This window comes from Phocoena sinus, chromosome 13 (genome assembly GCF_008692025.1).
Source record: "Phocoena sinus isolate mPhoSin1 chromosome 13, mPhoSin1.pri, whole genome shotgun sequence".
Classification (NCBI taxonomy): domain Eukaryota; kingdom Metazoa; phylum Chordata; class Mammalia; order Artiodactyla; family Phocoenidae; genus Phocoena; species Phocoena sinus.
Genome location: NC_045775.1, coordinates 25,527,088 through 25,548,343, shown reverse-complemented (window position 1 = coordinate 25,548,343; position 21,256 = coordinate 25,527,088). Strand labels below are relative to the sequence as shown.

At 39.6% G+C, this 21,256-nt stretch overlaps 1 protein-coding gene across 3 annotated transcripts in view; it reads left to right on the top strand.

The window, feature by feature from the left end:
- Positions 1-7,010: 7,010 nt before the first annotated feature.
- Positions 7,011-21,256, top strand: part of MEMO1 (mediator of cell motility 1) — a 129,812-nt gene continuing 115,566 nt past the window's right edge. Inside the window, exon 1 of one of the 3 annotated variants that reach the window (XM_032652603.1) lies at positions 7,011-7,496. In XM_032652603.1, the coding sequence (XP_032508494.1) occupies positions 7,436-7,496 (61 nt within the window). In that variant the 5' untranslated portion in view covers positions 7,011-7,435. The remainder of the gene's footprint in view (positions 7,497-21,256) is intronic. The other 2 variants (XR_004352757.1, XM_032652604.1) reach the window with 2 other exon arrangements.

Below are 21,256 nucleotides of genomic sequence, written 5' to 3'. Positions count from 1 at the left end.
AAGTAGAATATAAAAAAATCTCAGCCAGTTTTTCTAGTGTTGTTCCTGGACCTCTTGGAGGGTAGGATTTGGGCATCTTCAGTTTTTAACAAACATCACCAGTGATTCTAATGCACAATAAATTGTTTTTTTTTTCACAATAAATTTTGGAGTGCTGTTAAGCATTGCGGAGGGTGTACAATATCCTTCAATGCTATCAACCTTTATGGTATTAATATAATAATAGCTATCATTTATTGCAGTTCTACTATGTGTCAGGCACAGAACTATTTTATTTGTTATCTCTAATGTAGCAATTCTGCAAAGTAGATGTTGTTATTCCCATTTTGCAGATGAGGAAACAGATTTGGAGAGGTTAAGCGACTTGCTCAAGACCACACTGCTGGTAAGTGCTTGAACGGGCATTCAAACCCAGTTCTACCAATGTGCTGCTGATAGCTAAGTGAGAAGTACTTGTGCTAGTTAACATATTGCTTCTTTTCGCAATAAAACACACCAGCTAGTCCTTTTTTTTGGGTCTGCTCACTTTGTCCTGTATGAAGAAATTGAGATAATGCACTAGCTCAGAAAAGAGAAAATTGAAGAGAGCCAGGAAGGATAAACATTCGGTGGAGCAGTGGTTTCTCAGCTGGGAGTGATTTTGTCCCCCCTTTCCCCAAGGGACATTTGGCGATGTCCAGAAGCATTTTGGTTGTCACAACTGGAGTAAGGTGGGATTCTACTGGCATCTAGTGGGTAATGGCCAGTGATGCTGCTAAATATCTTAACGATGCGCAGGACAGCCTGGGTGCCCCACCCATCTCCAAGAATCATCCAGCTCAAAATGTTAGTAGAGCTAAGGTTGAGAAACCCTGCTTTGGAAGCATATATTAAAGACATGTCTCCAAGCTAAACATGTGGAGGCAAAGTTAGAAATTTAATGCTGATGGGGTGTGTCTTATAGTTCTCTTTAATATAGGAAAAACATTTCAGTCGGAGTGACACTTTTGGGGAGGTGATATGATGGTTTTGATATACATCTGCAGATCTATAGGTTTGAATAGGAAAAACCTGGAAATATTGAGCTCTCAATATTTATGCTTATGTAGTAGTTTTCGTAACTATTAATTTCATTAAATTTATTTTGGTGATTTGACTAACTCATAAGTTAATCTGTCTATGTCTTTTAATGATATTTTAATATTCGAGTAAGTACTAACTGGGTAGTCTTTTATTAAAGCATCAATAATTTTATCTTCTTAACAGTTCTTCATCAGCGATTCACATCAGAGCCACTTGTGGAACTTTTCATATATAAATATATATAAAAATATATTAAAAATATATAAATTATATCTCTCTGTGTTATATATCTCTTTTATACATCTATATATCGATGCGTACCTGGATCCTGGAGAGCCTGATTCAACTGGGATAGAGCCTGGACTTCTGAATTTGACAAAAACTCTAAGGCATTCTGATACCACCTTTGGTTAATGACCACTTAGAAGTAATTCAGTACTCTGCCTAACGCTGCATGGCTTCCAGTGTTCTAATGAATTATCTTCAAGATAGGGCTTAAATTAATCGTAAAATCGATACTTTTTTCTGTAAGGGCTGAGAATAGGCATGTTTTGCTGGCAGTGCACATCCTACTTAGCACTTAACCATATGCCAGGCACCATGCTAAATACTTTACATGAATTGTCATTTAACCTCAAAACCCTGTGAGGTAGGTTTAATTTTAATACCTCACTTTTAGAGGAGGAAAGTGAGATTTGGTTAACTTGCTTAAGGCTGCAGGGGAAGTAAGTTTGGGGCAGGGATTCATACCCAGTTTAATGCTATATTACCTCCCTGCCCTGAATGCTGCTCTAATGCTCTCAGATGCCCTTAAAATTTTTCTTTGGGGGAAAAATCAGTCTGCCCTTATGTGTATACAATAGAAGCCCTCTTATCTAGCTGGTAGATGAAAAATAGAAAAATAGGAGTCATAGTAAGGAAACGTAAATGACACTGTGAACAGTTTTTTGTAAAACTTAGAAAATATTAATCTATATTAACTTGGTAATATTTTGATGTCAGCCTTTGCTCTGAGTATGGGTTCTTTGATTGGAATTCTGTATCTTCCTTCCACAAACCACTCCTATAATGTATGGTTTACAAATTTCAGTTTCAGATTTTTTGACAGTAGCGTAAGATCTTAGACATTTAAGATCTTAATTCTTAAGGCATTAAGTGTATAATGATACACTTTTTCATGATTTTTTTCTCCAGCCATCTTATCTGCCTCTAATTTGACAGTTGTTTTTATTGAGTCCAAAGCATTTCACCTAATTTTTGTACTAACACCTTTTGCATTATGTGTTTGTGTTTCATTGGTTTATGTAATATTTTATTAAATTATGTAATGGCAGTACTTTGTACATCTCGTATAAATAGGTTGGAGAACATGATTGACCCTTGTTAGTTATGCACACAAACCTGGGAGAAGAGTGCAACAGTGTGAGTTTCCTAAAAAGTGTAGTCTACCATCTTCAAGAATTCAGCTTGTGGTGGGCATGGTTCAGTGTATTTTACTATGGGGATGGACAGCATCACTTAGTCCAGTAAGTTGCTTAAATAGAAATCGGTTAACAAAGCTTCTACTATACTTTGATGAGGTATTTCATGTGTAGCTGACAATTATACTATAGAAACAATTCCTACCCTTTGACTGCTTAGTCAGGAAGATAATGTTTAATAAACGTATACAGTAATAGAGTAAAAGGTACTGTATCCTGTAGAGTGAATTCTTGAAAAATGTGGACAAGTGGGAGGACCAATAGAGTAAATCAGGAATAGATTCCTAGAGGATATAGAGACCTTGAATTGAAAAAACAGAAAAATAGGGAATTCCCTGGAGGTCCAGTGGTTAGGACTTAATCCTTTCACTGCCGAGGGCACGGGTTCAATCCCTGGTCGGGGAACTAAGATCCAACAAGCCATGGCCAAAAAAGAAAGAAAAAGAAAGAACAGGGCTTCCCTGGTGGCACAGTGGTTGAGAGTTCGCCTGCCGATGCAGGGAGCGCGGGTTCGTGACCCGGTCCGGGAAGATCCCACATGCCACGGAGCGCCTGGGCCCGTGAGCCATGGCCGCTGAGCCTGCGTGTCCGGAGCCTGTGCTCCGCAACGGGAGAGGCCACAACAGTGAGATGCCCGCGTACCACAAAAAAAAAAAAAAAGAAAGAAAAAGAAAGAACAGAAAAATAGTTTGGATAGAAGGAAACTGTTTACCTAATTCTGATGAACCTATGGGGAGAATATTGAACCTTTGTTTAAATCTCTTTGTTTAGGAGAAGGTATAGGAGATTTTAAGATTGATAACTTCCCATTAGCAACATGATAGGATGGCTGTAGGGACAGCATAAAATATTGTAGCCAGGTATTTTCCTGGACTGGATTCCAGAAAGGCAGTAACAAATTGGAGGCCTGATACATATTGTCTAACTGTAGCAACAAAGGACAAAAGATGGAAGGTGTAAATGACTATCACTGAGAATCCACTTGTTTAAAATCTCTGGATTTAAAGAAGGAAAGTAATATAATAGTGGAAAATAGGTCACCAGAGCTAAAGGGGGCAATCGGTAATGAATAAGAATTTTCTTTTTAAGAAAACTCTTGTCAGCCTTTAAAAAAACTTCAAATCTTTTGACTCAGTTGTTTAATTTCTGGGAATCCTGAATAATATTAACAATAAATTTGGAAAAAGCTCTGTGTACAAAATTTACTCCAAAAATTTGGAAATGAACAAGTTTTCATCTTGTAAGAATCATTAACTATGTAAAGTACTTAGCCTAGTGTCAGGTGCATAGTAAGTGTTTAATAAATGTTACTTATTAAGTTTGGTTTCTAAAGAAGAAAAGAGCAAAGTCAACTGATACTAGGTTAGAGTACCAGTGTTAATTGAAATTAAAAGAGCATCTTTATGCTAAACTCCCTTCTCTCAACCTTGACTTTTTCAAAACCCGGTGGTATCATTCTAGAATATTTTTCTGACAAAGGGCTTTTAGTAATTAGGGGGCTCCTCGAGGTGTCAGTTGTGGATAAGTAAAATCTAAAAATGGGCAATTTAATATTGCCATATAGGCTCCCAAAATCAAGCCTAATAAATAATTATTGTTGGGTATAGGTAGTATATGTATATGGCACAAAATTCAAAAGATATACAAAGATGTACATTGACCGTTACCAGTTTGTTTCCTTCTAGAAGTATGCCATGTATATGCAAGTGTGTGAGAATATAAGTACTTGTTTTTACACAAATGGTAGCGTACTTTACACATTGTTCTGCAATTTGCCTTTTGCATTTTTTTGGGGTGGGCAGCTCTTTCCATGACAGTATATAGCACCACCTTATTCTTTTTAATGGGTGCATATGTATGGGTATACCCTAATTTAACAAGTCTTATTGACAGACACTGTGGTTGTTTCTAGTCGTTTGCTAGTACAGACTGATGCAGTGACTATCCAACATGCTATTTCAGAAGATGTGTTATTAATGTTGGGCTCTGGGTGCCTTATTTGTTGAAGTCTGTGCTTCATAAGGACTCTCTGTTAATGAAGATTTCCTCCTTGCCTTTAACTTGGATGATGTTTATGGAGCGTCAAACCCAAATCCCTGGTGGATATAATGGAAATTTTTTTTTTTTTTTTTTTTGGCCGCACCACGCGGCACGTGGGATCTTAGTTCCCTCACTAGGGATTGAACCCACGCCCCCTTCAGTGGAAGCACGGAGTCTTAACCATCGGACCACTGGGGAAGTCCCTGAAAATTGTTAATAATAACATGGGAATTGTACAGTATTGCCAAACAGGCTTCTTCTAGGATATGAAGTATTTTGCATTATATGGATCTTCCTTAATTTAGGGGATGTGGGTGAGTAGTTTCAACATTTCTTTCAAGAGTACATCCTTGAATAAGGTAGCCAGAATAAAATGGACAGGAGGAGTAATGATGGGATATGTTAAGAGCATTCTAGAAATAATAGAAGATCCTCTAACCTTTCACTTTGCTTGGCATTGTGGTTTTGCTGAGTTTGATCAGTAAGAAAAATCCTTTGGGGAAAGAAGCCTCCAACTGAGCATTTTAATAGGGAGGAAGCTTAATTTTAGATTACATTACTAGTTTGGAATGAGACCTAGGATTGTTGCTAGGAGCAGAGGATAATGATAAAAACATTTATAAAGAACAGCTTATGAATTGTTTTCATGACACTTAATGATTCTCACAGCAAGCCTGTGAGTTACATATGACTGCTGTTTGCATTTGACAGATGAGAAAACAGCGTTGAAAAAGTTAAATTACTAGGTATCCATAATCACACAGCTGATGAGTGACAGAGCAATCAACATTCTTACACCGTATCAACCATATCAACTATTTCCTTTTCTTGAAATTTACAATGAAAAGTTTACCATTTCATCAGGTATCACTGAGTTTTGCTTCTTCAGGAAGAGTACCAGGGAATCAGCTCCAGCCCTCCTTTTTCTGTTATCCCTAAATTGACTACTTGGCATGTCCTTTTTTTTTTTTTCCTGTGTAATAGCTTAATATTTGGGCAGGTTAGTGGTGAAGTGAGAGGGTTAAAATTTGAGTAAAGAACTATACAGAGTGGAGATTTTTCTTTTTCCAGCTTAAAACCAGTGTATAAAAAGGTGTGAAAGTCAGAAGTGTTCCAGTAATTGACCACGACTGGGATCTCATGCAAGATCCTTGAGCCTTAAAATTGAAAAGGTGAGAGGAGGGATAGAAACTATATAGTACCTGAAAAAAAAATCTATTATATGACACTAAGAAAACTTGAAAATTAAGCAGTCAGTCGTTTGTTTTGGACTCTACCGGGGATCTGTTTAGTGTGAAATTCAGATATAACAATTTTTATGATTTTAACTCCAAGTCTTTCATTGAAGGTATGCAACTTTCTCTTACTCTCTTCCCAGTTTTGGAATGGTCTACTCCATGACATTTCCTTGGAGGTCCAAGATATTCTACTTTGCTGTGATTCTTGTATAATTTTAACGTAATTCTTTGTTCCTGACACGTGGGATTTAAAAGATAATGGAGGGTTGGAAATTATGTTTGTTGTATGACTACTCTATCAGGCTCTTTACATTTATTAACTCATAATCCTAGGGACACACCTTGAGTATTGTTATACCCATTTTATAGATGAGAATAAGTGAGGCTAGCTATATCACACTGTAGTCTAGTTACGGAGTTAAGACATGCAATTACATAAATATAACTTGAAACAAGATAACTGTTTACAGTGTAAGAGCCATGATTAGACGGTAAGAGTGGCCCGGTGAAGCAAAAAGTAGCATTTGCAGGACCACAGGCACACTACCACATGCCTGCTTCTACAAATGAACTTCCCATCGTGGCCACAGACTTGCGTGCCTAGTAGTGAAACCTTGGGGGTGAGCATCCACTAAGGATTCCTGTGTGTGGCTGGGAAGACAGGGGACTTTCCACGTGGAAAGCCGTACCGTCTTGCCCTGGGTGCTCTGCGTTTAAGGAAGTTGGTTGGGGGAGGGGGCTTGCCCTGCGGCTGCGTCCTACTCCCCGCGCCCTCCCCCTCCCCCTCCCAGCCTCTGCTGCCGCTAAACCCCGGAGAGCGGACCGCGCACGTCGAGATTCCTCGGCGGGCCTGGCAGAGGCTGCTGGGCATGCTCAGTGGGCAGGACCCGTTAGAGTGGCGAGTAAGGAAGCGTTGGCTCTTCTCCGGGTCTGCCTTCCCCGGTTCAGGCCCCGGCCCTGGGCTTTTGTGTGCGCGGAGCAGCAGCCGCCGCTGCCTCCCCGCGGGGCCGCCCGACCCCAGATGCCGTGTGGCCTGTCCGGTGTCCGCCGTTAACCTCGCCGCGCGGCCGGAGGAGGAGCGGGGCGGGGCGGGGCCGGCGGGCCGGCAGCCGGGCGGGCAGGAGGGCCCCGCCGGGGGTGGGGGTGGGTGCGGGGAGTCCCGCGGGGGGTGGGGGGAGGGGGCGGGCGCGGAGTCACGGGGGTGGGGTCACCGGCGGTGGCTCCGGGAGGCCGACCGGTAGGGGAGGGGGCCGTGGGGGTGGCTCGGCGGAACCAGCCCCGGCTGGGGAGCAGCGGCGACTTTGGGGGCCGGGGCCAGGGCTTTCCGGGCTTCGGTGAGGCCGCCGCGGGCCCCGTCTTACGGCGGCCGCCCGAGTTTGAGGTGATTGTTGCCGCCGCCGCCGCCGCCACCGCCCCGGCTGCCATCTCCTCCTCCTCCCGGGCCGCCGCCTCCTCCTCTTCCTCCTCCTCCTGGGCCGGGCTGATCCCCTCCCCGCTGCCGCCTCCTCCTGGGCTGGGCCCGCGGTGTCTCGTCCCCTCGCGGAGCCGCTCCTGCCGCCGCCGCCGCCGCCTCCTCATTCATCCTCGTGCACCATAGGCGGCACAGGCACCAAGATGTCCAACCGAGTGGTCTGCCGGGAAGCCAGTCATGCCGGGAGCTGGTACACAGCCTCAGGTAGGGCCCCAGGCCGGCCGGCCCTTCCGCCGCCGCTGCCTGGCCCCGCGCCCGGCCGGCCGAGGTCGGCGGCCCGGCCCCGCGCGGCGGCGGGAGAGACGAGGGCGCTGACGGCCGCCGGCCGCGGACCGCGTGGGGAGGGAGCGGGCCGGAGGCTGGCCTCGCCGCCTTCCCACCCGGGCGGCATCCCGCCGGTCAGCCCGGCGTCGGCCTTCCTCACGCTCTGCCGGGAGTTGGGCGAGAGGGAGAGTTGCCGCTTCGGCAGCCTGCGTCCTCCCTCAGGACCGGGCTCGAGGAAAGAATGTGCTCCCCGACCAAGCCTACTTGTCGCCTCCTCCGGCTCCCGGGAAGCGGGCGGCCGGCCGCAGCCACCCCCCGGGGGGACGGTTAGCCCTGCGCCCTAGCCCTGCTTCCTCCGTACGGAGCCGAGCGACCCTCCGCCCTCCAGCCGCAGGAGGGAAGCGCCTTCCTCCTTTCCCCTCCCCTCCCGTCCCTTCCCCTCCCATCTCCTCTCTTCGCCTCTCCTCCCCACGACGCTCCGAGCGGCGCCCGCGACCCGAGGACTTCTTAGTCTCCCGGGGTGCACACGGGCTCTGCTCGCCCGCCTCCTGCCAGGCAGTCTTCTCCCGCTCCCCTTGGCAGTTCAGAACGAGAGGCCGCATTTCCCCCTCACCTTTCAGGTGCTCAGCCGTCTTGAGAGGAGTGAAGGGTAGTACTTTTTGACATTGCCAGACCAGAGGCAGGGTCTGGGCATGTTAGGTCTGTGAGAGGACGCCCCTTTCTGGGGTTTGCTGCTCTGTCTGTTGGGGGTAGGGTAGAAGTATTGCTAAGCAGAGGCTTGGGGTGGCCTCCTAGCTCTTTTGTCAGTGTTTTCATTGTTACTGTCATTCACGAAAGGGGCAGCTGGAGATGGCATCAGCACTTTTTCCTGAGCAGCCTCCCCAGTCTCCAGTCGCTTAACACCAAGCAGGTGCTGGAACTACTTAACGCGTTGGGTCAGGTTTTGAGCGAGTTTAGTCTTCTATCGACACTGTCCAAAAATACTTTAGAGCTCTTTAGGTGAGAGAGTGTAGGGACTTTGGCTTTAATAAAGCTCTTGTTAGAACGACTGTTTTCTGGGATTATTTTCAGGAGTCACATTTCTGATAAGTTGACAAAATTCCACTGTGATTCCTGAATTTTCAGTCATTTGGTATTGGCTTATCAATACCTAGACCCAAATCTTTAGTGTGGGTCGGATCATGTTTCCCTTTGCAAATAGTTGGGTTGGATAGAGACATGGTTTGTGAGAAAACAAAGATTTGAAAGAAAATTCATTTCTCTGAGGTTGCTAAGCTCGCTCATTAAATACATGCACTTTACTGACTCACTGAAGATTTGCTGTGTTAAGAAGACATAAAGGATTTGCAAGCATAACAGGTAGCTATAGTTTTGCATTAAGCAGATGACTTTTAATGGTTATAGTGGCTTCCCTCATGGTTCCAAAGTGCTTCGTAAACATTTCATCAGTTCTCACAACCTTAGCATGTCAGTTAAGCCTTTCTTGTTCAGCTTATGGGGATATTCCCAAGATTCTGTACAAACCAGTGGCAAAACAGGAATGGGAGTCCCTGGCTCCTGGTTTTGTCTTCCAATCAATGCATTATTACTATTAAAGTTATCAATGAATAATAGTCTTTTCAGGGTTGTGAGTCACTAAACTTTTTCTTCAGTGTGTCTTGAAGAGATAAAAAGTCACAGTTTTCATTTTCATGGCCACTTTTTGGTTAATTTATTTTGTTTTCTATACCTTTCAAAAGTGTTTTAAACTTTTGCACTGAAAATGTGGCAGGAATTTTTATAGATTCTTGAACATTCTTTGCATAGTAAAATTAGGCATAGTTCACACTTCAGACTTGAAAAGACTTCTTCAGTAATCTCAAATATAAGAGTCCTTTAATCCAGCTGAAAACATTCTGTGATTAAAACTATTTATCAGTAGTGAACTAAAATGGACAACTTTCTTAAAATTTTAAAATATATTCTTATTTCCCTAAATTCTGAATGAAATCAGTAATGCAATTTTGGTAATGTGAATTGTCATGGAGAACCTTACTGTTAAAAAAAAAAAATTCAGACCATGTGGTGTGTGTGTGTGTGTGTGTGTGAGAGAGAGAGAGAGAGAGAGAGAGAGAGAGAGAGAGAGAGAGAGACTTTTAAACTTGAGTAATAATTAGGGTGAATTTAAAGCAATTTAGGGGAATTCTCTGGCGGTCCAGTGGTTAGGACTCTGTGCTTTCACTGCTGAGGGCGTGGGTTCAAATCCCTGCTCAGGGAAATGAGATCTCGCAAGCCATGCATCGCTGCCAAATTTAAAAGAAAAAAAAGGCAATTTAGTTTTAAAAGCTGATTTCATATTTTAAAAATGAATAAAAATATACCTAAGTAAATTTTGACTTGATCTAGTGACTTCTAGACCCCATTGTATCTAGATTGATAACATTGACCATTGGAAAAATTTTACTTGTATTATTATTGTTCCCTTAAACTAGGCCTAAAAACATGTAGTAGGAGAGAGACAGATGTGCTTTTGGATTGTCATTCTGTAATTCTGCAGCATTCAGATTGTGTCCATAGAATTAAAGTGCTCAATTACTGATAAAATGGTGAGATAACATTTGCTTCAGTTATATAGCTAGTTCAGAAAAAAAAGTGTATACATACATGTATTATATATCTACATACACACCTTCGTTTTTATTTACCCCTTGTTATATGCTAGATCCATTGATAAAAGTATCAAGTATTCTCTGCCCTCCAAGAAGATATTGGAGGATAAATTCACCCTAATTATTACTCAAGTTTAAAAGTCTCTCTCTGAAGTGTAGTAACTCAAGACAAAAAATAAATATCAGATAAATTGAGGCAGTGCTTTTAGGAGTTTGGACGAGGGTGGAATCACTTCAAAGGATTTGAATTATGCTTTGAAGGAAGGGTATTTGAGTAGATTTGAAAAGGGAGAAAGTACATTGGGGAACACCACAAAGATACAGAGGCAGGTAAGCGTAAGTAGGCCAATTTAATAAGAATGGAAGGTTCTCACGGGGTGTAGTTCACGAGCCTGGTTGGAGCTAGAGTGTAGATGCCTGTGAATGCTATGCATCATAGGGATTTAACTTATGCAGTAGGTAATCAGGACCAGTGCAGAAGTTTCTGAGTAGGGGACTGATGTGCAAGTAGCATTTTAGGAAAATTAATCTCATAGGAAGGTTAATCCTTGCTTCTTTATGGGTATACAGCAGGGATCAGCAAACTCACTATGTCTGCAGTCCAAATCCAGCCTGTGGCCTTTTTTTTTTTGTGGTAAAGTCCACTAACAGAATGGTTTTTAATTTTTTAAAAAATTTATTTAATTTATTTTATTTTTGGCTGCCTTGGGTCTTCGCTGCTGCGAGTGGGCTTTCCCTAGTTGCGGCGAGCAGGCCTCTCATTGCAGTGGCTTCTCTTGTTGCGGAGCATAGGCTCCAGGCGTGCAGGCTTCAGTAGTTGTGGCATATGGACTTAGTTGCTCCATGGCACGTGAGATCTTCCCAGACCAGGGCTCGAACCCGTGTCCCCTGCATTGGCAGGCAGATTCTTAACCACCACGCCACCAGGGAAGCCCAGTTTTTAATTGTTGAAGGGTTTAAAAAGCAAACAAGAACCAAGAAGTGAAATAGAGTCTGTATGTGGCCTGTAAACTCTAAAATATTTACTATTTATTTGGGCCTTTACAGAAAAAAATTGTCAACCCATAGTATATATTTGTGGTTCTCAAAATGTGGTCTCTAGATCAGCGGCATAATGTGTCTGTACTCTGTATTTTTTCCGGATTTGCTATATCTTTCATTTCATTATTTCAGCCCTTATGATCTTCTGTCTGGACAGTTATAACTGCTTCCTAACTGTCCTTCTTTCTGCCAACTTTATTCCCTTTAAGTCCATCCCCTGCATTGCTCCCTGAATAATCTATCTGACCACATAATTTCTTTGCATAAATCTCACTGACCCATCTTTCCTGTTGGATAAGGTCTAAGTCTCTTCATGACTTGGCATCTTCCTACCTCTTTGGCCACTTCCCCCAACCCCATCCCAGTTCTCCCTTTTACTATGCTTCAGCAACTGTCTAGCAGCTGTTCATTGTTTCTTTAAATATACTGTGCTGTTTATCACTGTTTTTATTCAAGCTGTTTCCTGTGTTGGAATGCACTTTGCCAGGATAACTCCTTCTCATCTTTTAAGGACTCAGGTGTTAACACCTCCTAGAAGCCTACCCTGATGCCTTACCTACCCCTGGCTGTTCCTTTGTGTTCCCATAATATCCTGTGTGTATCTCTATATATTTACCTTGTTATCTGTGTATGTGGTCTTCTATAAGATTATGAACTCCTAGAAGACAGGAACTATGTCTTACTAATTTTTTTGTACCCCAAGTTCTCAGCAAGCACAGGTTTTGTACATAAATTTAATAAGTATCTGAACAAGTGAACATTAAAGGGCTTAGCATATAGTACATATGGACAGAGATATTGACATTTAAGTCCCTAAGAACATGGCGGGTGATATAAGACCATTGCTAGTTAAGTCTCTGAGCGTAGTATAGGTGAAGAATCTTGGTGGTAGGAAAAGATTAGAAATCATGATTCAATAGTTGGGGACCTTATTTAATGTAAGATTTTTAAAGAAGTACGACATACATATAGAAAAGTGTACAGCTAGATGAAGTTTCACAAAATAGGCATGTCATTGTAACTAGCACCCAGCTCAATAAACATCAGTAGTGGAATTCCCAACTCACACTGTATTCCTTGTATTCTAACACCATAGAAAAGTTTTGTCTGTTTTTGAACTCTGTATAAGTGGAATCATATAGAATAACTTGTTTGAGCTTCTTTTGCTCAACATTACATTTATGAGATTAATCCATGTTATACTGTGGTTTGTTTATTCTTGTTGTGTTCTATTCTGTGAATAAACCACAGTTTTCCCATTCTACTATTAATGGACATTTTTGTTATTTACAGTTTTGCTGCTTTGAACATTTTTGTACTCTTTTTCCTGATGAATGTATATATGCATTTTTGTTGGGTATGTACCTTAAGTGGAATTATTAGGTCATGGTTATGGCTATGGTATGTTCATTTTTAGTAGATTTTGCTGAAGTTTTGCCAAGTGGTCTTACAAACTTATACTCCCACCAGAAGTATATGAGAGAATTCCAGTTGTTCCACATGTTTGCCACCACTTGGTATTGTCAGTCTTTTTATTTTTAGTTTTTCTTGAAGGGTGTGTAGTGGTATTGCATTGTAGTTTTGATTTTATTTTCTGATGACTAATGAAGTTGAGCACCTTTTCATATTAGGGGCCCCATGTTTATTAGTCATTTGGACTTCTGCTTTTGTGAAGTGTCTGTCAAGTCTTTAGCCCTTTTTATACTAGAGTATTTACTTTTTTCATATTGATTTGTAGTTCTTTATATATTCTGGATATAGTCTTTTTAGGTATATGTATTGCATATATCTTCTACTCTGTAGCTTTTTCAGGATCTTGGTATCTTGGTGAGTCAAGGTTCTTAATTTTAAAGAAGTCCAGTTTATCAGCTGGTTAGTATTCTTCTGTTTCCATTTATGAAATCTCTACCTACCTCAGTGTCATGAAGCTAACTTTCCTATGTTTTCTTTTAAAAGCTTTATTTTTTCACCTTTCATATTAAGATCAATAATTCATCTGGTTGATAGCTGTATCTGTATGGTTGTGGTACATTACATAAATTTATTTTGAAATAAATGTACATATAGAAAAAGTATAAATGGGTGTACAACATGGGTGTACACTTTGATGAATATCCACAAATATACTCTGTGTAACTATCCCCTAGCTCAAGAAATAGAACGTTTTCACCATCTCAGAGGGATATATCACATTTTAATGTTTTCTGAAATTGGTATGTTTTATATCTTAAGTGTGTATTTAATGTGAGAGGTTCCCCCCCCACTCCCACCCCCCCGGAAAGTGGTTGTTATACCTTATAATTACTAGTGTCATAGAAGTGAGGAAATTATCAGAGTCTAATGATTTCATAAAGCATTCTTGAACTGTTTGTATGGTATATATCTTAGTAGCAGTTTTATTTTTTAAGTTGTTTTAATTCTTTCTGTCATATTTCTAAATATATTTAATAAAATTATATCAGGGTTCTATAATTGGAAAACCACAACTTTTTTTTTTTTGGCGTGTACCTTGAGTTCTAGAGTGTCAAAATATATCTTGGTGTGTGAGAAATTAAAAAACTGATACAAATATTCTCCTTTGAAGAGAAAATACTATATAATATTTAGTTTTGAAATGAACTTTTTAGGTTACTAAATATGGTTTTCTGTATGATGATGTTTGCGTCTCATCCTATTATTTAACGTTGGAGAAAGGCAAGAAGGAAAGAACAAATTTAATAGGTAAACTGTTGAGTTTATTGCTTGATTACCTCTTTCTCACTTTCCTTCTTATCATTTCACATGCAATTTCCAAGTCAAAAATCATCTTGCCTACCTCCATAGTGTAGTTTATATTATCTACTTTTGGGTTTTTGTCCATTTTAAAGAAGGTCAAGACAACAAGTAAAAATGTCATTTGTTAAGTGTATTCTGTAGTTACATTACATTTATGTCTGTATACCCTCTAATTTTCAGAAGGCTGCTACAAGGTTGGTATATTCTCCATTTATGGATGTGGAAACAATGACTCAGAGAGGTTGAGTAACTTGCTTAAGGTATAGTAAGTAAGTGGAAGAGCCAGTCTGACTCCAAAACTAGAGTTAAATGTTAGGGGCAGGAGGTATGATGAGATATGCTGCCCCAAACACTGAACATTTCTGTTCCATTCAGGTTTTTCCCAAACTACAATATAGACATTTAACTGACACTTATGTATCATTTATGGTTTATAAAGCATTTTCTCATACATTTTTGACTTTCACAATAATCTTATGATTAGGTACAGGATAGGTAAGGCAGGCAGGTCTTTAATCCATCCCCACCTTTCTATTTTATTGATGAGAAACTAAGACCTGAAGGAGGCTAAATTGCCTGAGTCATACTACTAGTAAATGGTAGAGCTAGAATTTGAACCTAGGACTTGTAGCTGAAGCCTAGTGTTCTATTTATAGTGATGCCAGAGTAAGTAAGAAGTTGAACTATTTGGAATCAGTAAGCACCTCTATAACTGTCAGGTTAAATATATTATAAAATAATAAAAGCATAACTAAAAACACTTAAGAATATTGAATATTATTCTTATGGTATAAATAGACAAAGGAATTGGTATATTTTAATTACTCTAGTCCTAGGATTTGAATTGGGCCTACCAAAACTTGACACTTCTGTAGAGGCTTTATTTAACTTTCAATCATTCAGTATTGGACAAACTCAGTTCTGTGTGAAAGGTACTGCTCTAGGGACTAGGTGCATAGCAGGAGATGAAAACAGACAAAAATCTCTAGAGTTTATATTCTAGTTGGGGGAGACAGACTATAAATACGGTAAGTAAGTAGAACACATAGTATGTTAGATAGAGGAAAATGCTATGGAGAATTATAAAGCAAATAAAGTGGAGCTGGTGCATAAGGAATGTTAAAGAATGGGAGAAATTGTATTTATTTTTATTAAAAAATATTTATTTGTTTAATTATTTATTTGGCTGCGCTGGGTCTTAGTTGTGGCATGTGGGACCTGCATTGCAGCATGCAGGATCTTCAGTTGCAGCATACGGGATCTTCATTTGCAGCATGCGAACTCTTAGTTGCGGCATGTGGGATCTAGTTCCCTGACCAGGGATCGAATCTGGGCCCCCTGCATTGGGAGCGCAGAGTCTTAGCCACTGGACCACCAGGGAAATCCCCAAGAATGGGAGAAATTTTAAATGGCAAGGACAGGGTTGATGTCACTGAACTGACATTTGAGTGAAGACTTGAAGTAGGTGAAAGAACAAGCCTTGCATTCTAGGTAATTTTAGGGGTTAGGGGCTAGATAGTTTTAGGTCGAGGGTACAGCAAGTTTAAAGGTCCTGTGGCTAGAGCAGGCCTGGAGTATTTGAGGAATGCAAGAAGGTTATTGCAACTGGAATGAAGTGACATGGGGCAGAGTAGTTCGACATGAGGTTAAGAGGAAAATAAATAGCTGGAGCAGAGGCACAAAGGTGTTGTGGTCAGATGACATTAGGTCTGGAAGACCATTGTAAGGACCTTTACTTGAGTGAGATAGCCATTGGAAAGTTTTGAGCAGTTGGTGACATGATCTATTATAGTTTAGACTTACTAGAACCACTTGACTGCCATGTTCAGAGTAGACTACAGTTGGGGAATGGTGAAGGCAGTGGCAAGGGCTGAACCAACAGTTAAGAGGAAAGTAGCAATCCAAGTTACAGATGATGGCTTGGATTGAGTAATAGCTGTGGAAGTGGGTAAGAAGTGGTTCATTACTGGGTATATTTTGAAGGTAGAGTCCAAAGGATTTGCTGATATACTTGGAGTGGAGTGTGAGAGAAAGAGAGGAGTCATGGATATTTCTTAAGCTTTATCCCTGAGATTGCAATAATGGAGTTGCTATTATCTGAGAAAGGGAAGACTTAAGAGAGACAGGTTTGGAGGGGGAGGTTAGGAGCTCAATTTTGGTTTGTTAAGTTTGAGATGTTTACTATATAGTTAAGTGGATACATGAGTCTGGAGTTTAGGGGAGAGGCCTAGGGTGGAGCTTTAAAATTGGGAATTATCATTATGTAGATAACATTTAAAGCCAAGTGTCTGGATGAAATCACCATAGGAATCAGAGTAGCCAGAAAAAAGGGGCTTGTGAGTGAGCCTTGGAACATTTCCAACTTGAAGAGGTTGAAGAGGTGAGGGATATCATGTAAGGAAGATAGATTAAGCTTCTCATGAGGAAGAGAACGAGATGTCCTGGGAGCCAAGTAGGGAAAATGCTTTAAGGCATCTCAACACAATTTATGTAGATTTTTCTGGCCTTTTTTTCTTTGACAAACACATTTAATCTGGTCTAAGCCACTCTGGTCTTAGCCATCTCTTATGCTGCTGCCAGAGCTTCCTAACTGGTTGCCTAGTTTCCATTCTGTTCTTTACACAGCAACCTCAGAGCTCTTTTAAAAATGTAAATAAGATAATATTCTTTTCTCAAAATCCTATCATACTTAAAATCACACTTAAAAATCCTTGCCAAGGCTTAGAAGGTTTTATATGCTTTGACCTCTGCCTAACTTTCTGATTTCATCTTCTACCACTTGTCCTTTACCTTATGTTGTTCCAGCCATTCTGGCCCCCTTGCTGTTCCCCAAATATGTCAAGCTTATTCCTGCCTTAGGACTTCTGTGTGCACTTCATAACATTGATTAATCCTGGATTGGTAGTCAAGGAAAAGGTATATTTATTGACTCCCTTATTTCCTTAGTCACAACCAGGAGGACAATTAGGGAGAGATGTTGAGAATGAATGGGATAGGTTTTCCCAAAGTGTTCTGAGAAACAGTCCCTGGAGATGCCTTTGTAGAAAGGGTTTATGGTCAAATAAGTTTAGGAAATGTTGCATCTGTTTTTCTCCATTGGGCCCAGACAACTAACAAGAGACTTGTTTTATGGCTTATTACATGGTCTGTCTTGGTGAGTGTTCTGTGTCTGTTTGAAAATAATGTATGTTTTCTGTCATTGTGGGGTAGATTGCTCTCTAAATGTTAATTAGGTTAAATTGGGTTATTTAAATCTCTACATTCCTATTGATTTTCCTTTTTTTCCTATCAGTTCCTGAGAGCAGTTTTGAAATTTCCAACTGTAATTCTGGATTTGTCTGTTTTTTCTTTTAGTTTTGTTGATTTGTTGTTTCAAGTTTTTTGAATTTCTGTTATTTGATATACCTGTTAGGGATTATATTTTGTTGATGAATTGACTATCACAGTGTATGTTCTTCTTTATATCTGGTAATATTTTTTGCTCTGAAGTGTTCCTTGTTTTGTATTAATGAAGCCAATCCAACTTTCTCATGGTTAATATTTATATGGTATATTCTTTTCCATATGTGTCAGCATCACCAAGACCACCTTCAGGTTTGATGATTTGTTAGAAGGATCAGAGCTGTTATACTTACAGACAGGGTTTATTACAGAGAAAGAATACAGGTTAAAATGAGGAAAAGGTGCATACAGTACAGTGGAGTGCAGGAGAGACCAAGTGTGAGAGTCCAGTTGTTCTCTTAGTGACGCGTGACAACAAGTGTGCAGTATTGCCAACCAGGGAAGCTCAGCTGGGCCTTGGTACCCAGGGTTTTATTGGGAGCTGGTCATGTAGGCATGGAGCAAACTTGTGACTGACCTTAGCTACTCAGTCTCCAGCCCTCCTCTCTCCTGCAGAGGTCACAGTGTGGCCCAGGGTAGCAGGAGAACAAAAAGAGGAGTTCACCATAAATCACATTGTAGCATAAACTATCTGGCAAGGCCCCAGCTATACAAAGACACTTAAAAAAAATTGTGGTAGAATATATATAACAAAATTTACTGTTTTACCAATTTCTAAATGTACACTTCTCTGGCATGAGTACATTTGTATTATTTATTGGGGTGGCCAAAAATTTCATTTGGGTTTTTTCCGTAAGATGTTACAGAATGAACTTTTTGGCCAATCCAATACAACCGTCTCCAGCATCCATCTCTAGAGTGTTTTCATCTGTTCCAACTGAAACTTTGTACCCATTAAACACTTAACTCCCTACTGACTCCTTCCTTCAGCTTTGGCAACCACTCTTCTCCTTTCTTTATCTATGATTTCACCTATCTTAGGTACCCCATTTAGGTGGATTCATACAATATTTGTCCTTTTATGTCTGGCTTATTTCACTTAGCATGTTTTCAGAGTTCATTTATGTTGTAGCATGTATCAGAATTCCTTTTTAAAGCTGAATAATATCCATTGTATGATATACCATAGTTTGTTTATTCATTTATCTGTTGATAGACATTTGGGTTGTTACTACCTTTTGACTTTTGTGAATAATAGTGCTATGAATGTTGGTGTACAAGTATCCGCTTGAGTCTTGCTTTCCATACTTTTGGATATCTATCTAAGAGTATAATTGCTGGGTCATATAGTAATTCTGTGTTTCACTTTTTGAGAAACCACCAAACTGATTGCCATAGTAGTTGCACCATTTTACATTCCTACCAGCAATGCTTGGGGGTTCCATTTTTTTTGCAGCCTTGACAACACTTGTTATTTTCCTTTTTTTGGATAATCATCCTAATGAGTGTGAATTTGTATCGTTACGGTTTTGATTTGTATTTCTCTAATGACTAATTATGTTGAACACCTTTTCATGTGTTTATTGGCCATTTGTATATCATCTTTGGAGAAGTGTGTTTTCAGGTCCTTTGCCTACTTTTGAAAGCACAGGTTCCTAACCACTGGACCGCCAGGGAATTCCCACTACCATACTCTTGATTTCTGTAACTTTTTTACTCCATTTTTGAAAGGTAGTTTGGTAGGTATTGAATTCAGTGGTATGTTGACATTACTTCTTTTAGCATTTTATAAATGTTCTGTTGTATTTTGGCTTGCACAGATTCTGAGAATTATGTGATTTTTAAATATTTGTTCCTCTGAATATAGGGTGTCTTTTTTCCTCTAGTTGCTTTAAGATTTTAAAAAATTATTAACATTTTCCTGCTAGTCTATTATCATGTGCCTTTGAATAATTTTCTTTGAATTTAATCCTGTTTGGAATTTGTCAAGTTTCTCAGATGTGTGGGTTGTAGTTTGCAGCAAATTTGGAAAAGCAGTCATCATTATCATCTCAGATATTTTTCTTTTTCACTTCCTTTGTTTTCTAGACTCCAAATAAAAAAAAGTATGTTAGATATCTTAATATTGTCCCACAGTTCACTGAGAATTATTTTTTTCCTTTTTTTCCTCTCTGCTTCCTTTTGGATAATTTCTTTTGCTTTATATTCAGGTTCACTGATTTTTTTCTTGTGCAGTATCTAATTTTGCTTTTAATTCTGTCAATGACATCTTTTAAGTATAAAAGAATTAAAATAACTGCTGATTTCATAGTTTTACCTGAATCTTTTCTTTTTTTTTTTTTGCCGCATTGTGTGGCTTGCGGGATCTCAGTTCCCCGACCAGGGGTTGAAACCAGACCACGGCAGTGAAAGTGCTAAATCCTAACCACTAGACCACCAGGAAACTGCTAATATTTTCTTTATAATTACTTTATTCATTACTATTTTTTTTCACATGATGGATTTATTTATAGGTTTAAAAAAACATTTCCCTCTTGTGTTTTAGAAATGAGATACTTATTCTTCTGGCATGAGTATTTAGTTGCTAGTGATACTGTTTTGCCTCGGAGCTGAAAAAAAGAGTAAAATTTTTTGTTTTTCTGAGATCAGAGCAACATAAAAATTGAAAATACATTTGAATTATGGCTTAATATTGGTTTAGGATTATGTTGTTTAAATTAAATTATAAATTAAAAATTTTTGAATATATTTGTATGTTTTAAAAATTAAAGATATTCATTGAGAAGTCTCATTCCTGTACCCTTCTGTGTATTCCATATTCCCCTTCCCTTATAGGTATTGCCTTTACCGGTTTCTTCAGTGCCTGGTGTTTCTTTATGCATATACAAGCACGTATGGACACGTCATCATTTTCTCCCTCTTTTCAGCAAATGGAAGCTGAAGTGTAATAAATGCCAATATCTCATATTTTGTCTTATCCTTTGCCTTTTTGTACTTAACAAATTTAACAATTGAAGATCTTTTCATATTACAACAGAGAGTTATTATTCTACCTATCATACCTCCTTTTTTTCTCAGTGTTTATTCTGGTTCTTCAAAGGAAGATAGTTATGATGCATTCAGTAAGGTTATCCAGAGGTGAATAGCTAAATAAAGTATCATCAGATCTCCAGCAGTTGTTTTCAAATTTTTCAGTCTCAGAATTCTTTTATACTTTTCAAAATTACTGATAACCTCAAAGAACTTTTATGTGGATTATGTCTATTAATACCTATCAAATTACAAACTAATACTGAGAAACATTAGAAGTATTTACTTTTAATTCATTTAAAATAACAGTAATAAACCCATTCCATATTAATAACATAAGCAGCATTTAAAAAAGTTTTTATTGGAGTATAGTTGATTTACAGTGTTGTGTTAGCTTCTGCTGTACAGCAAAGTGAATCAGTTATACATATACATATATCAGCTCTTTTTTTTAGATTCTTTCCCCAGATAGGTCATTATAGAGTATTGAGAAGAGTTCCCTGTGCTATACAGTAGGTCCTTATTAGTTATCTATTTTATATATAGTAGTGTGTATATGTCAAGCCCAATCTCCCAATTTATCCCTCCCCCCCCAGTAGCATTTTTAATGAAAGTAACTTTATTTTCCAAAACAGGGAATATATAAGAGATTCGCTTTTACAAAAATTATTTATTTATTTAGGCTGCATTGTGCAGCATGTGGGATCCTAGTTCCCTGACCAGGGATCGAACCCGTGACCCCTGCAATGGAAGCGTGGAGTCTTAACCACTGGACCGCCAGGAAAGTCCAGCTTTTTTTTAAAAATTGAATTATAGTTGATTTACAATATTATGCTAGTTTCAGGTGTAAGGAGATTGGCATTTATTAACATTTTTGCAAATATATTTAATGTCTAGCTTAATAGAAAACAGCTGAATTCTCAT